Raw genomic sequence first — 11,086 nt, 5'->3', positions numbered from 1 at the left:
GAGAGGAGGCGGGAGGCTGTGTTACCTGAAACAACTGCTGCGCACACACACACACACACAAACGTCCTCTTATAAGTGCTCCCAAGTTGCTGTTGCAGGCAGACAGGAACTCAGAGAGGACAAAGTAGCACCAGTGTGAAATAAAGCTAATTCTGCAGCTCTCAAAGCATCCAGATACTGATAATAACTGAACAGCCTGGGTGAAAACCAGAAGTAGGATTACCTCCACCCCTTCATCCCCGTTCATCTCTCCCTTCCCCTACCAGCTGTACGATTTACAACACAAATGAGACGATAAACGCAGAGAAGCTCCACTCTCACACATGCAAGCAGTTGTTTCAGCCACGACAGGTCCCCCCCCCGCCCGCCTCTCCCCACTCCTCCACCCCTCATCGTCTCCTCCTTGTCCTCTGTTTTGGTGTCTGTCGGTTATCTTGTCTGTGTGTCTCTTCATTCCTCCCTCCGTTCGATCATCCTCTCCTGAACTTCTTCTGCTGTTTGTCGCTTTTGGCACTCAGCTTCCTCCTGAATGGATTACATAAACTGCATCTGGATGAAAAAAAAAAAAAAAAACAGGAAAGAAAATTGAAATTATAAGAAAAAATTTGGAGCAAAGAGAAAAACAGGTAAAACTATAGGAAAAAAACTCCACTGCTCACAGAGTTTTGCCCTTTTTCTTTAAAACTAACACCAAATTATTTCTGACAAAATGTCATGTGATTTCCCATATCAGGGGCTCCCAATGTGGGGGGGGGGACAATATAAAGAACATTACGAGAATAAAGTCGTAATATTACCAGAACAAAGTTGGAATTTTATGAATTTATTCTCATAATTTCCAAAACCTCGTAATGAGCAGAACTATTCTTGCTGGATGAATATTGTCAGCATGTTGATTCAGCCATCTCATAGTTTATACCCCTCTGCAGTTCATAGTTTTTGTTAAAGGGACACTGTGTAACTTATTTGGCTTTTAATTGGAACACTTCAAGCATTGCTTTTATTAATACACTGGCAAAGTCTAATAACATCACATGAAAAATGGAAGTGCTCCCATTGCTTAAAATTAGTGGTTTATAAACACAAAGGTGTCGGTGCAGCCGCTGGGAGACGCCATGTTGCGTCGCCTTTTCTGATTTCAGCAGCCGAAAGAGGCCAAACTTGTCAGCCTTACGCGTTTTCCCTGTCTATATGAAAACGTGCCGTCGGTGGAGGAGGGGTGGAAAACAAGCAAAGACGATCGTAGATCATTCTATTTACCGTTTTCTGTTGAAATGGAGGACCATCCATACTGTTTGCCCAGCGAGAGGGAAGAGAAAGTGACCAAGAGAAGAAAAATAAGTCATAACTGGGAGAAATGTGAGTCTACATGGGCTATTATTACCAAGTGGAGATAATTCATGAGGGAGCGAGGGATTATAAACAGATGCAGAGGTTGCAGGCATTCTGCTGGACAGCTAACTTCATTCAATGTAACAGTAAAGCTTATTTTGGCTTTATGTTAGAAACAGGGCAGTGTGGTCCAGCAGCTACTCTGTCCTCCCAGCAGAGACGGCTAATTTGTTTGTCTCGTCTCCCTCTCAGGGAGTATGTGTGTACGCGGAGGGGCGGAGGGATATCAGCCAGCTCAGCGTGTCCATAGCGCCAGGGACCAGGTTTCTTTACTCGTGTTTATAGTCACTTATTTCAGACCCACATTCAGATACAAGCCCAAAAAACCGCAATCACGGAATTTACAAGCGACTTTAGGAAAAAAAAAAAAAAAAAAAAAAAGAAAACAAGCGGACTTGGAAACAGTGGCAAAAAACATTTAACACGATTACCGTAGCTATTAGCTATAAGCAGTAGCTTGGTACCAAACACATGGCGTACATGTTTACATTGTCACATTTGTGAGACTCCGCAGCTTCTGTAGTAGTAGATCTCTAGACTGTAAAAGGTAGTTAAAATAATGGTTGTATTACATCTTTTTAAGAATCATTAGGAGTCAATAATTATAGCGTCAAAAAATTCCCACAAACCCCGAAAAAACAAACACCATTTTAGAGTGGTCCAAGAACACACCTGTGTGGTACACCTGCTGAGATTAAATTCAATATGGTAACGTTGAGGTAACTAATGTACCAATGGGGGGAGAATTGTCTCCATGAGACAAGCAGAAATCCTAACATCCATAAGAAAATATTTTAGCTTGAACTGCTAACATTAAAATCTTATAATTTAATCAATTCCTCTTTTCTCCAATGTTAACAAAAAATAAGCATTTGAATGCGTACATTTGGTTTTCTCAGAGAAAATGTCAAATTATCTATCAGATTTAGGTTTTGTGTCCATCATTTGTCCATAAATCGGGTGAAAAGGTGCGTGTAAACCCTTCAATCAGTGTGCAGCGACGCGTGTCAGCTACCTGGGCTCCAGGCATGGGCGCGAAAGGGTTGGTGGGTCTGAGAACAGGCTGGTTGTACATCATTGGCTGTGGAGCCATCACAGGTACCCCACCCATCTGAGCCATCTGGGGAGGGACCTGCAGAGCCAAAACACGCACAGAGAGAGAGAAAGGCAAATGCAATGAAAGCTTAAAAATAAATAAAAATCACCCTGAAAACAAAATTGCAGTGAGAGCAACAATATGGTGGTGGCAACATGCTGTGGGAATCGAGGGATTATGGGTAAATGCATCAAAATGACTGATTTAGGAAAGCTGAATACAAATGGTAAAATTTTTGTTAATTAGTTTTTTAAAAAGATCTGTTTTTTCCTTTTCACTTGACAATGATGCAAAAACTTGCCTTACTTTATTACACTGAACTCCAATAACATCCTGAAGTTTGCATTGTAAAGTAATGTGAGTAAACGTGATAACACGTCAGGTGTATAAACTCAAGGCGCTCACTCACCATTCCATACACAGGCACTTGTGGTGTGGTCATGGGGAAAGCCATTGGCGCTGGAGCCTGGAACAAAAACGCAGCGTCTCAGAGCAAAACAAACAACCTACTTTGGTTTCAGCCTCATCTCCACAATTAAAAACGACTATGAAAAACATGAAAAGACTTGGCCTGAGCAACTTTAGCGCTCTACGGTTTGGGAAAGGACAACTCATTTAAAGCGCAAGCATGTGTACATTTAGCAGCACAGCAAGAAGCTAAAGCACTTGGCGGATCCCCACTGTGAGCAATCATTCCCACCACTTCCAAACGAGAGGCACAATGGCAGCGCTCGGCTTTCTGCCGTGTGGAGGGTAAATTAAATCCACTGCACCTGAAAGGGCTTCCTGTTCAACACGACGGGCTATTGTTTGAGAGTGACGCCTTTCTGCATCAAAGCTGCTGGTTTCTGGTAATTTATGCAGATATGGTTCAGAATAGCATCAGAGGTGCCTGCAGCTCTATTAGAAACGGGTAAACATGACGGCAGGGACTTCTCCTAAACATAAAATTAAAAAGATCCTGAACCGTCTGTGGAAAATCTTTGTCTACCTTTTCATGTACAACGGCAAAGAAATCTGCATGTCAGTCCGGAAGTCCTTTTTCAAAAATCCACCAAAAATCCACAGCTTGCAGAAAGACGGTGGTGCCTTGGAACGGCGTAGCCATCAAAGTAAACGAGACGACTGTAGCGTTCTGACATGACCGTACGGCGCCTGAATAGCAGCTATGGCAGTAAAACCTTCCTCTCCTGACAGAGTGGAATACCTTCAGCTTGCTTTGTTTTTAGCTGCTACTGGAGTCTGGAAATGAAAACTGCAATATTTCCATTAAACACAGTAATTAGCAGCTTTGGAAATACATGTTCTGCTTTATTTCACGACATAAAATGATGGATTAGAGTAATTAAGGCAATACTATGGCGAGTTCAGGGTTTTATGGGGGAAAATAAAACTGCACTAGCATTATCCTTTAATTGCTTTTTTTGCATCACATCCTTAATCAATGTTTTAAACTAAGTGCAATCTACTTAAAACGGCTGATCTGTCCACTAAAAAAAAGGCAAAAATTATTTCCAGTATAACGTGCCCACAGATGATCTGCAGCAGGACTGTGTCTGCGTTAATTGAATTTGAATTCCTGTCCTGCTCTGTGTCCGTCTGCACTTACAGCGGTCCCATAAAAGGTAACAGGAAATGTGGGTAATTTATTGTAGAGGACCCCCAAGAAGTCATCTAAGCAACGATTTTAAGCACTTTCCGAAACTGATGTTAAATGTAGAAACATTTCTCTGATAATATTTTGAATCGTCTGTCTAAACTCAATACAGGACATGTTGTAGGGAAGCATGTTAGGTGCTTTATAAAATCTACTGTTCGGTTTCCGCCACATTTGCAGCCACCCCTGCCTAAGCTTGGTAAAAACCTTTAAAATGAAGTCGCCTTTTATTGCAGGTGCATAATTTCACACTGAAAAGTGTATAAACATAGAAGCTTTAATTTGAGTAGAGTTAATGAAGTGGGTTAAGAAAGGCTTTAAATAACACAGCGCCGCTGCTGTAGACCCTTAAAATAATTCCCATGTGACTCAGCCTTCCCAGGTAACATTTCACACATTTGGATCATACCAAGACAAATCTTTCACCATTCCTCTTTACCCTCTCTTTATGCCTTCTTTTTACCTCCTTCCCAGTGTTTCCCTTGTCGTTCTACCAGGTAAGAGCGCTGCACCCTGCCAACAAGATTGTCCATCCCCAAGAAAGTCACAGCATGCAGTAAATTATGATACGTCTTCACAGTTAATTCCATTAAAATTAGACTTTCTAAATAGCGCCGGATCACATCCTGAGCTATTTCTGTTTCAAGGTTCCCGCATAATAAGGCGGGCATCAGTCATTGGACAGGTATGTACAGAGTTCTGGTCGGTGGGTGTCTGCTGAGGGTAATGTAGGAGTTTGTAGCTAGAAATGTAGCCAATAACTGCGCTCAAGGGTAAAATGTCCGGAGATTCTGCGCTGTGCCCAGTACTACCAAGTGACCTGGGTACCATCTTTTCTAAGGTCTGCAGACTGAGATGGCAGTGGAAGAAAGTTTATTTTATGTCTGGTGAACAATTCTTGTGTTGATTCGGCCACGTTTCAGATAACTGTCCTCAGAGACCCAATAATGACCCATTTTTAGCTTACTGATAAAGTCCAGATTCACCATTACAATGTTCACACGGCCTTTGGATGAGAAACAGGCCCACATCACCACAGATCCTCCACCATACTTAACGGTGGACACAAGGTGTTGAGGGTCACTTTGTGCTTTCCCATCAAACAAGCTGATCCACCGTGGTCACGGACCATTTGTACTTTCAGATCAAACAGCTAGTCTTCCAGAATCAGGATCCTTAGATTCAGACGGCTGGTTCTTGTTCAACAACCCAGTAGTAGCCATTCCACGCACAAGTCCCAGTAATTTAATGGGAGCACATTCCTGGGTCGGACAAGAATTAGCGTCTTTCACACAGGCATATTAGTCCCAGTAAATTACCAGGTCATCCCTTTTCACACTTCACACAGCAACGGTGGAATGGAAGTACCCACCATCACCTGCAGGTGGCAGTAATGTAAGGGATGCAGCTTTAACTAATCAAGCCAACTTCTACAGGAGAATGTCAGCCAGAAACCACCTCAGTCAAACACCTGATTAGCCACAACACACAACGGCTTCAGGACTGGTGGATCTTACAGGGATTAGTAGCTTTATGAAAACTACAGAAGAAAAACAATTTCAGTTCATTTCTCAGTCAGAAAAGCGACTTGCAGACATCAAGGGAGGAGCTAAACGAAGAGTACGAATGTCTTACATAATCACGCAAATGCGTGCTTTATCCATGAATGTAAAGCCTTTAAGCACAGTAGAGTTAATAACCGGGTATGATACTAGGTCTTTACCCGGTAAATCAGTCCTGGCTTTATTCACACATAACCCTGACCCAGTAAACTACCAGTAAATTAATTACTGGGTGAGGAAGTGAAAGGGGGCTTAAGACACAACTTTATCTTGTTTACTTCACAGTGAGCTTCGGAGACTTGGTTTTTGCTCGTCCTCTACGCAGCGGCAACGTAAACTCGACCAGTCTTGTTTGTCACCATTGCAGCAGTTTTAACCTTCGATTCCTTCTCTGATTTAGACACAGACGACCCTCACTATCATTTAGCATCCCCCTCACCTAGCAGGTGGTAAGATGAGATATATGGATCTGTTCAGCTAACTCACTATTGTTTAAAGAAATTGCCTCTGTCGCATCACATTTATACCCCAGGGAAACAGCGTCATTATGTTATATTAAAAAGTTCTTAAAAACTCATCTGTTTAAAAAGTATAAATGAAACAAAATGGATGAAATTTATTTGAAAAAGCTTACTGGGAATACAAATAAATGTACTCAAATTAAAGGGAAGATTTTTTTCTTAAATCTAGCAGTTTCTGCAATAAAGAAAGGGATTTATTTTATTGCTTCTTTTCCACAACATTAGTCAACATCTGCAGAAATGACTGTGTGCTTAGCTAAAAGACCTTCAGTAGCTTTGGGCCTTTTTAGGAATGATCCTGATTAAAAAAAAAAAGACTTTAAACCTAAGGCTACACAGTTTTAATAGCTATACTGCCATTCTGTTAGGTTTTAGACAGGCTCTGAATGCACTTATCTACAATCAGAGCTTTAAAGTGACTTTTAAAGGAGGGATCAGCAGAAGAAGTGATTCTCTTCTCATAGATCTAAAGAAAAAAAAGAAAGGGTTTTAGACGGGGCAAGGTGAAGCTGTGAACCGATCTTAGGAGGTAATCAATACAATTGATCTGTATATGCTTGTAGTTGCGACCCTGGAGAGCCAGTTGTTGCTCCAAAACACTGATCAATCTGTCTCAGCCGTAAAAGGCAGGAATCGGACTCCGTTTCATCAAACATATTTATTGCCTACTCAGTAGCACGCCCCTGGTTCAGAGGTTTCGGTATTTAAAGCCATATTAACAGATTAAGTAGACTTTACTGTCACCTGCAATTTAATCTCTCATTAATTCACAAACCATTTGTCTTTCACTTTTACGGCTCTGTGCCGTTCATCGCTGCTTAAGAAAGAACAAAAAAAAAAAAAAAAAAAAACACAACAGCATGTCAGAGAAAAGACCAGAAGCTGTTTACGCAGAGCCTCAGATTCTCCCTCAATCCTGCCGTCGATCCGTCTTCACGCACAGCTGTCGGCCTTCACCGCGTCACCCTCCACATTCATCTGTTTGCATCCGTCTTATTATGCCCATTCATTCCCCCCCCCCCCCCCCCCGCCTGGTGACTCATTTTTCTTTTAACCTGCCTAGTTCTGCATCCTTTATGCAGCCTTTTGAGCGTTTTTCGAGGTGAACACCGGCACAGCTCCCTTCTTTTATTCTCTGCAGCCAGACTTCCAGCCCACTTTGCCTCCTGCAAGGCTAAGTGCTGGTTAAATGGCTGAGATGCTTTCCTGGCTTGAAACTTATAATGCAAGACGTGGTTCCAGCTGAGACTGTTGCAACTTTCTGGCCAGAATGTCTGATGCGAGCGTTTCATCAGCCAGTTTAATTGCAGCTCTGCTACCCGTGATCTCTTCTATAGGCCTTCCACAACCTACAACGAGTTTGTATGCAAGTGTTTATGGAGGTTGTTTGCCGTTTTGAACCATCTCTGCTACGAGCAGCTTCAGATGTCAGATCTCCCCCGGTTCAAGCTTGTTTTGTTCTTTAAATCAGTCTTTATTTTGTCCTAGCTTGTTAAAAGTACAGCAGAATGCAAATGCTGCGAGACAAGCCTCATGCTTGTGTATTTTTTCAGACGTTCTTATAATTACAAATCAAAGCAGTGTGACAGGTGTTTGGATGTAGTCCCCTTTATTCTGATTCCTCCAAAATAAAACCCAATCCAACCAACCTCCTTCAGAAGTTTGTAATTTGTGTCTAATTTAATCTCAGTGTAAATCCAGCTGTTCAGGTTTGCTCCACAACATTGGTGAACAAAAACTGCCATAAATACCAAGGATCCCAGCAGACAGGTCAGGGAGAAAAATATTGATCTGTTTCAAGTAGAGTTAGGTTAAGGTGTTAGGCAGCCCACCAACTTAATGTTGGTGGATATGGCAAAAATGACGCGAGCCTCACCATCACAACTAGGGCTGGACGATAATTCAATAACAATATATATCGATCGAAACCATTCTCAAACCACAACACAGAGCACGTGAATATGTCGCAGCAAGAAGCGGCGGAGGAAATTGTCCCAAAACGGGGTTTTACTAGTTCGTCAGTCTGACAGAAATAAACCAGTGATTTGTAAAACTTGCAAGGAACCGGTAAAAACAAAGTCTGGTAACGCAACAAACTTGTTTCATCGCGTCAGCCGTTCACACCCGCAGCAGCGCGAGCCGTTTTAGCCCCGCGCGACTCTGCGTCTTCTTAGGAATGTTCTGGAACTTCTTCCAAAACAAAGTAGGTATAGCAGCTACTGGGCTCCCTTCTTTGGGGATAAAATGGTATTGGTATATTTATTTTGGTCATTTTACTGGTCACTTTAGTTCATTCTTTGTCAGTATTTAATAACATAACTCAGGTCTCTTAAGTTATTTTTCTTTAAAAAATTCTGTTATGGTTAAAAAAAGTTGGTTAAATAAAGATTTAATTGGAATTCTGTGTTTGTGTTCTTTATTACAATTAAATAATTTAGCAATATCATAAAATGTCCAGGCAGAGCTCCACATAAAATATGGTTTTAAATATTTTCAATAATTATCGATATCGATCAATATGCATTTTTTTTTATCGATAAGCTTTTTTTCTATATCGTCCAGCCCTAAACACAACCATGCAACGTCTTTGATTGTCAGAGGTTAGATCGGCCTGGGGTGCACCTCCATGTGGGCGGAGCGATCTTACAGTTGGCATCATGTCAATTATGCTCTATTTTATGTTTGTCCATCACAAAAAAATCCCAATAAACACAGAAGTTTGTGGTTACAACATGAGAAAATGTGAAAAAAGGGGGAAACCAAAATAAAAAGCCTGATTAAACAGACCAGACATAAGACAAAATTATAGCTCACAGTCAACTTTCACAGCTCACATATGAGGAAGTTATTTGCAGAAAGTGAGCAAAAAGCAGAGTCGATTTCTTCAACAAGTGTCTCCAGGGAACGTGAGAGCAACAGGAGGTGAGGAGGGGAAAGATGAAATGGAGGATAAGCAGACATTTCTGAGAGGCTCGTTGGGACTCGTCTTACTAAACAGAGATAAGTACTTACATAACTAGTATAGAACATTCCATTCTGCATCAGGACGCGACAGGGAAAAGGGACAGAAAGAGACAGAGAGGAGGAAGACGAAGGGAGGGGGACGACAAGGAGGAGGGGAGAGGAAGATGAGATGTAAAAAAAAAAGTAGATGTGAACTCAGGAGAACAAGAAATAAAAGTAGAGAGAAGAATAAAAATGTTAAAATGAAAGGGAAAAGTCAAACAAAGAAGAGTGAATAAGTGGATAAGTAAGCAGCGTTTGTTGTAAAAGATGATGAGGACAGCAAAAAGAGAATGGAAAGAAAAAGGTCCGAACCATCAAGTTGGGATAGGAAGCAAAGAAAGCAAAGGGTCACGATGTGGATGGGTAGATGTCAAAGGCATTGTGGCGAAAACAGGACGAGAAGATAACAATGCACAGCAGAGTCACCGTGAAGCAGAACAGGAGCCAAACGTGGGAAGGAAGACGAGTGGATGACGGTGCAAAAACGTCAGGAAGGAGAGATCAGATGGGATGACAGCGAGGTTAGGGAGGACAGGGAGTCAGGAAGAGGAAAAAAAAAAAAAGAAGAGGATCAACAGGAGAGGAACGTGAAAGAAAGAGAAGAAGACAGGGGTTAGTGACAGTTTTGTCTTCGTCAGCCAGAAACTGCAGAGCAGAGATCAGGAGGACAACTAGGAGCTGCTAAGATCAGCACACATCATGCACACGCAGCTATATACTGGACTGAGATAAGGTGCAAACACACAAAACGCACCAGCACTCCGACATGCACCAACCGATTAAAGAAACGGCATTCCCCCTGTTCACGCTAACAGCTTCTAAAGCGCTAAACATCCCGCTAAGGTGTCTGCAAGTTTCAATAGGCCAAATGCATTTACCTAGTCCCTTTAGGGAATTTTAAATGGAATATTTGGTAGAAAACAGAAAGAGTCTGCAACATTTGGCTAGAGCTGACCCAGCTAAAAAAACAAAACTACATAAAGAAGATGGTTGGAGTCGCGCGCGCCGTTTTTTCTTCTGTCAAAGCTTTGTGAGCTAAGCTAACCAGGAGCTGGCTGCAGGCCCAGAACAAAAATTGGGTTTTTCAATCTGTTTAGAGGAGAGTCAAAAACCAATAAGGACAGAGCAAATTGCAAAATTGTGAACTTCAGAGCTGCTTGTAGGCAGATGTTATTACCTTCAGACAGAACCGAAGAAGCAAACATCATCAAATTTACATTTACTTGGCAAATGAGGGCAGGAGACGTAGTGGAGTAGAGCATCTCCCGTCTGATCACCCCACCGCGACCCGACGGACTTTAAACAGCTACAGATCGCCAAACACGGCTGTTTATGAACACATTCGAATGGACGCATTGATGATTGTTGCTGATTTTGTTTAGGAGACCTATCAAGTCTGTTCTTCACATGATAAACTTGAACAGGGCACAGCAGCGCAGGGCTAGATGTGGAAATGAAAGCTGGAAACTACAACTTTTAGTAACTCCAAATAGTTTCTGCAGGTGCTTCCTGCTGTCTTTGCATGCGTGGTGCAGGCAGGGGGGGGGGGGGTGCTAGTATGGTGGAGAGGAGCAGCCCGTTGTGCATGTAAGCATCCAAATCAAGGGCTCAAGGTTTCAGCTTGTATCTCGGTTTAAGCGAGTGAAGATTTACTTTTTCAAAATTTCAGACTCATTTTGCTAACTGAATTTTGCTTTGGGACTAAACAGATAGATGTCCGAATCAGAGCCGCTCTGGTGATGAGGTTCCGCATCAAAAAAATCAAAAAATGGTGGATGTGAGCAAAGAACAAGAGAGAATAAAAGATGTAAATAGGCTGCAAAGCCCAGGTTGAAACCTAAAAACTTGTTCA

At 42.0% G+C, this 11,086-nt stretch overlaps 1 protein-coding gene across 10 annotated transcripts in view; it reads right to left on the bottom strand.

Annotated features, from left to right (window-relative positions):
* Positions 1-374: 374 nt before the first annotated feature.
* The window catches only part of si:ch211-200p22.4 (phosphatidylinositol-binding clathrin assembly protein), a 96,285-nt gene continuing 85,573 nt past the window's right edge, over positions 375-11,086 (bottom strand). For 8 of the 10 annotated variants that reach the window (XM_036146252.1, XM_036146256.1, XM_036146254.1 and 5 more), the window contains 4 exons: positions 2,898-2,954; positions 2,408-2,524; positions 1,261-1,291; positions 375-549 (listed from right to left, as the gene is read on the bottom strand). In XM_036146252.1, coding sequence (XP_036002145.1) covers positions 515-549; positions 1,261-1,291; positions 2,408-2,524; positions 2,898-2,954 — 240 coding nt within the window. In that variant the 3' untranslated portion in view covers positions 375-514. Of the gene's footprint in view, positions 550-1,260; positions 1,292-2,407; positions 2,525-2,897; positions 2,955-9,240; positions 9,265-11,086 lie in introns of all 10 variants that reach the window. The other 2 variants (XM_036146253.1, XM_036146259.1) reach the window with 2 other exon arrangements.

Source organism: Fundulus heteroclitus, chromosome 14 (assembly GCF_011125445.2).
Source record: "Fundulus heteroclitus isolate FHET01 chromosome 14, MU-UCD_Fhet_4.1, whole genome shotgun sequence".
NCBI lineage: Eukaryota > Metazoa > Chordata > Actinopteri > Cyprinodontiformes > Fundulidae > Fundulus > Fundulus heteroclitus.
This window is presented reverse-complemented; position numbering and strand designations above follow the sequence as displayed.